General features: G+C 47.0%; 2 protein-coding genes across 2 annotated transcripts in view; one reads left to right on the forward strand and one right to left on the reverse strand.

Moving 5' to 3' along the window:
• Positions 1 to 393: 393 nt before the first annotated feature.
• On the reverse strand, positions 394 to 2,959 carry snrpa1 (small nuclear ribonucleoprotein polypeptide A'). Its single transcript, XM_017441913.3, has 9 exons — positions 2,737 to 2,959; positions 2,376 to 2,523; positions 2,220 to 2,298; positions 2,079 to 2,125; positions 1,902 to 2,004; positions 1,747 to 1,826; positions 1,557 to 1,632; positions 1,389 to 1,482; positions 394 to 650 (listed from the first exon to the last, which is right to left on the reverse strand). The coding sequence occupies exons 1-9, from the start codon at positions 2,816 to 2,818 to the stop codon at positions 499 to 501; spliced, it is 861 nt and encodes a 286-aa protein (XP_017297402.1). The 5' UTR covers positions 2,819 to 2,959; the 3' UTR covers positions 394 to 498.
• Positions 2,960 to 3,852: 893 nt separating this feature from the next.
• selenos (selenoprotein S) overlaps positions 3,853 to 5,168 on the forward strand; it is a 4,202-nt gene continuing 2,886 nt past the window's right edge. The window contains exons 1-5 of the mRNA XM_017441916.3: positions 3,853 to 4,055; positions 4,195 to 4,326; positions 4,457 to 4,563; positions 4,635 to 4,715; positions 4,997 to 5,078. Of these exons, the coding sequence (XP_017297405.1) occupies positions 3,962 to 4,055; positions 4,195 to 4,326; positions 4,457 to 4,563; positions 4,635 to 4,715; positions 4,997 to 5,078 (496 nt within the window). The 5' untranslated portion in view covers positions 3,853 to 3,961. The remainder of the gene's footprint in view (positions 4,056 to 4,194; positions 4,327 to 4,456; positions 4,564 to 4,634; positions 4,716 to 4,996; positions 5,079 to 5,168) is intronic.

The raw sequence follows: 5,168 nt of genomic DNA on the forward strand, positions 1-5,168 counted from the left end.
GGCTGATGGTACTGTGGGCTGATGGTACTGAAGGCTGATGGTACTGTGGGCTGATGATACTGAGGGCTGATGTTCTAAGTTCTAGAGGAAGTTGGGTTCTGGTCCATCTTCATGTTGAATCTGATCTGAAACAGAACTTTTCTCTTCTCTGGTTTGTTCTGGTTCTGTTTGCTCTCATCTCTGGACAACTAAATGCTGGTTTTATTACCTTTGGGACCAGGCAGAGTAAATACAAACATTTTGTTAGATTAAAACCTTTAAGTTTGGATTTTTATGAAACAGATTGTGATCATGTCAGAAATGAGAGCAGCTTGGTCCTGGACCGGGTCAGCTTTGGGTCGGGACCGGCTGACCCGGACTGGGGAGGACTCAGATTAAAGAGGAACACGTGGCGGTAAAATAATTCACTTTATTTTATCGTACAAAAACAAAAAACAGCCGCAGAAAATATGTGCAACAAAAAAAAAAAACCTCTACAGAAAACTGAAGCAGACGGCTTCAGGAGCCGTTTTCATGTGGCTCTTCATCCATATCTTCATCATCCTCTGCATGGGCCCCGTTATTCATCTCCTCGTAGTCTTCCTCCATATGTGCTTCACCCTCAGCACCACCCTCCTCCTCCTCCTCCTCTTCCTCCTCCATCCCACTTCCTGTTTTGACACAAAACAACAACATGCATTCATCAAAAATAAAACCTAATTCACAATAAAAACATTAAAAATCCACAACATTACAAGAACAACTTTATTTTTAATAAATGTGTAAAAATAAAGTGGTTCAGACTGTAGAATAAATAAAAACTGAATGATGTATAAACTTAGATTTTATTCACAATAAACAGATCAGATGTAGAAACTGAGAAAATGACCTATTTTTAGAGTAAAATCTCTTTACAGATGTTCCAGATGTTTCCCTCATCAGTCTGTAAACATCTGGACCTGAGGTTGTCCCATTCTGTCTGTTCAACAGTCCTGGATGGGAGCAGATGTTGTTCTAAAACCTGAGGCACTAATGCACCCCCATACCATCAGAGAGGCAGCTGGATGGTGAACCTCTCAGCCCTCTGACCCGTTAACCTTTAACCTCAGTAGATCCTAAATGGTCCTCCAGATGTTTCTGACTCTTCAGCCTCTTGTTTCTCCTGATGTGTTGCTGTGACCTGATTTATGTCTCAGTTTGAAAACTGAATCTGTTGTGAATAAAATCAGGTTTTTAAGTTTTATAAATCAGTGAATTCTTTTTTTTCCACAATGTGCCCATTCTGTCAGAACCGTGGTTGTTCTCATTTACAGCAGTGAAACTTTTCACCAGTTCCAGATTATCTGTTAATCCGCTCAGATTTAATAAACAGGTCAAACCCGATCCGGTCCACTTGGGTTCTGACTGACCTGGTCTCAGGTCCCGACCCGGGATCTGTCCCGCCTGCAGCATTCCCTTCAGCCTCTCCACCTCCGCCAGCGAGGAGGCGTTACTGATGGCGCTCTGCAGACAGGAAGAGGGTTAATCTGGGCTCGGTTCTCAGCAGAACAAACCCGCGGATCTTCAGCAGCTCTCACCTTGATGGCTTCCACCTCCGCCTGAGAAGGTCCGGTTCTCCTCTTCTCCTGCTGCACTGGGACTCCAGGAGTGAACCTGGGAGGAGGAACGCCACAGTCAGAATCCGGACCGGGTTCCAGGTTTCTCAGAAAGCAAATGAAAGCAGCAGCTGATCGACAAGCTTCACAGGAATAAAAGAATAAAACTCACGTTTTCATCCGGCGGGAGAGATCTTTGGCCAGCTGAGCCCCTCGTTTGCCTTTAAACATTTTCTCGGCCTCCTGCCGCTCCTGGAACAACACGACCGTCTCAGAACAAACCTGGATTCTGCCGTTAGTCGGGATTAGATCTGCTGCTGGTCTCACCTTCAGCTTCACCTTCTGGAAGTCCAGGACTCGGATCTGCGGCAGTTTGTTGATGACGTACAGCCGGTAATGCTTCTTGTTGGTCACCGGGTTCCTCAGCAAGCTGCAGATCATGAATTAACCACTGAGAATCAAAGAACGCAGGAGAACCTGAGAAGCAGAAGGTCCGAGTTGTACCTGAGGAGGGTCAGGGTCTTCACCGAGGCCAGAGGGTCCAGGTCTCCCTGCAGGACGACAAACAACAGGACCCGGTCAGAGCGGTTCTGAAACAAGGCCTAATAAGGTTCTGTGGGCTCAGACCAGAACCGGGTTCCTCACCAGGTCCTGGATGTTGTTGTTCGTCAGAACCAGTTCTCTCAGGCCCGGCAGAGCCTGCTCCAGGTTCTCCCCGATACGGCTGCAGACAAACACCAGAACGTCAGTCTTTTATGGTCCTGCGGGTTCTCCAGGTTCTCCGTGAGCAGCAGAACTTACCAGATCCGGTTGTTGTTCATCAGAACCGTCTTCAGCCTCTTCAGCAGAGGGAACCCGTCCAGTTTCCTCACCTCATTATCCGAGAAGTCGATGGCGTCAAACTGGTCCAGAGTGGCTCCGAGGTTCTCCAGAACCGGGATCTTATAACCTGGAACATCGATAACAGGAAATATCAGCTGATTCCAGAGCCCCCTGACCCTGACCCGAACCCGGCCCCGGACCCGGACCCGGACATTTTAATCCCGACTCCGTGAAGCTGCTTTATAAAAACCACCAGCTTCCTGCCTTCACACATGAACCGTTTCCGGTCCGGTTCGGGTTCGGGTCTGAGGACTGAGGCCTGATGCAGTGGAGGCGGTACCTCGGAGGTCCAGTTCCCGGTCCCGGACGGGGTTGGTGTACTGAGCAGCCTGCTCGATCAGCTCCGCGGATAATTTCACCATGACGGAAACAAACGGAACCAACTCAAACTCTACTTCATTAAACGAACCGGTTCCGAACCCACGCTGCCGCCAGAACAAAGATTTCTTCTTCGTCTTATTTAACCGGCTACTGTTGTTCTTCTTCTGGGTTTTTGTGTTAACCTCCAGCTGCACGGCGCCACCTGCCGGTCCGGACGAGAACTGCAGATTAAAATCAGATTATTTTATCCGTTTTTTTGTCTGTTTTCAGCCAGAATCTGGACCCAGATCCGGACTGGAAGAAGGTCTGGGTCCAGCTTCAAAATTCACATGTGAGGAGGGGTTTATTTAAAAATAGAATCAGGGTAGAAAAAGGTTAGAACTGAACCCGGTTTTACAAAGAACACCAAAGAATAGTTCAGTTTCAGTGTTCTGTTCACAGAATATACAGATATTAAAATGAAAGGTAAAGGTTTCATTTTGATTTCAGGAAACCCAGAACATAAAACACCACCAACCAACGTTTCAAGAGCTGCCACCTTAAAGCGAGGTCGTGGGTTTGCTTCCCGGCCTTCCTGGGTTGAGATTACATGTTTACTCCTGGGTTTCCTCCACAGACTGAAACATGCATGTTAGGTTCAGTGACTCTAAATCGTCCCCAGGTGAGAGGATGAATGCTTTGTCTCTGTGCGTCCCTGTGATGGACACCTGTCCAGGTGTCCTCCGCCTGTCTTTGTGACGGCTGGAGATGGACAGCAGCTCCCTGTGACCCAGAAAGGAGAAGAAGGTAAAGAAAATGGATGGTTGGTTTGACAAAGAAAACAAGAATGATGATTTTACAAAAAAAACATCCCCTAAATTTGCCATTTTAAAACAAATAACAACACAAATATATGAAATTCTAAAACATCTGCAACATGAATCAGATATCTGACAGAAAGTGTATTTCTATCTTTTTATGAGCTCCTGGTTTCACTGATCTCAGGTGTTGTTACTGCTCCTCACCAGCAGGCGGCGCTGGTTAAACTCTCACAGGACGGAAGTCTCGCGATAAGACCAAGTCTCGCGATAAGAGCGATCACCGGAAGCTTCCAGATGATGATTTCCGAGGAAGTTCTTCCCGAAAACAAACAGAACCAGAACCGCTCGGTCCGCGGGAGTTTTTACTAATCTGTAAAACTGAAAATGGACGAAGTGGAGATCCGAGACCTCAATGAGGACAAGTTACCGGTTCACCCGCCTCTGAAGAACCAGGACCTGTCGGATCTGGGTCAGACCGGTAAGAAGCGACACGTCAAACTTCTGAACATGACCGGAAACCAAGTGTTGCCATCACGATGAACAATGAGAGCAGAAAATTAAAGCCAAAGTAGATAAATTCTTAGTCAGAAACCGCGTGCTCGTGTGTTTCCGTGCAGCTGCAGAGGTTCTGTCTCAGTACGGCTGGTACCTGCTGGCTGCCACCTTCACCGTCTACCTGCTCATCCAGCACCTGAGGAGGACCATATCCAGAACCAGCATCCAGGACCAGAACCCACGCACTCAGCAAGGTACCGGATTTTTCAGTTAGTCTTCAGTTCAGACAGGTTCTGTTGGACCTGAGATCTGGACCCTGCCGAACTTTAACACCTTGACATTATTTAGTAAAAGCTTCAGTCATGTTGGTTTCTGGATCTGCAGATGCTTCGGTAGTAGCCAGGAGGCAGGAGTCCATGGAAGCAGCTCGGAGGAAGATGCAGGAGGAGCTGGATGCTAAAGCGGCCATCTTTAAAGAGAAACAGAAACAGGTCCAGTACCAACCAGAACCCCGATGGTTTCTGCTCAGACTCAGAAGTGAACGTTTGTTTTATTCTTTCAGCAAGAAGAAGAGAAACGAAGGCAGAAGATTGAGGTCTGGGAGAACATGAAGCAGGGCAAGAGCTGCCGGGGAACTGCTAAGGTGAGGTCAAAGGTCACCTGATCCCCACTTTAACTGAATAAACTAAAACAGTAAAGTTTCATATGGTGTTTGGAAATGTAGAAATATCTGAACAAAATCAGGCTTTTTAATCCAGATTTATCCTTTAATTTGTAGTTACAGTAAACATTATGAGTTAAAGGATTTGTTGCTGCTTGTCAAACATCTGTTTTTACTGAACATCTGGTCCAGAAAAGGAGGAAATGAGCTGAAACAAAAGCATCTACGTTCTGTGTTCTCTGATTAATGCGTCTCAACTGCAGACCAGCGAAGAGGCCAGCTCACCATCATCATCATCAGAAGTACGGAAGCCAAAGACAGACAAAAAGCCTCTACGCAGTACCGGTGAGTTCTTCACTTCATCAGAACCCTCAGATCTGCTGTAGGTGGGTCTGTAGGTGGGTCAGCAGGTGGGTCAGCAGGTGGGTCTGCAGG

Source organism: Kryptolebias marmoratus, linkage group LG15 (assembly GCF_001649575.2).
Source record: "Kryptolebias marmoratus isolate JLee-2015 linkage group LG15, ASM164957v2, whole genome shotgun sequence".
Taxonomy (NCBI): domain Eukaryota; kingdom Metazoa; phylum Chordata; class Actinopteri; order Cyprinodontiformes; family Rivulidae; genus Kryptolebias; species Kryptolebias marmoratus.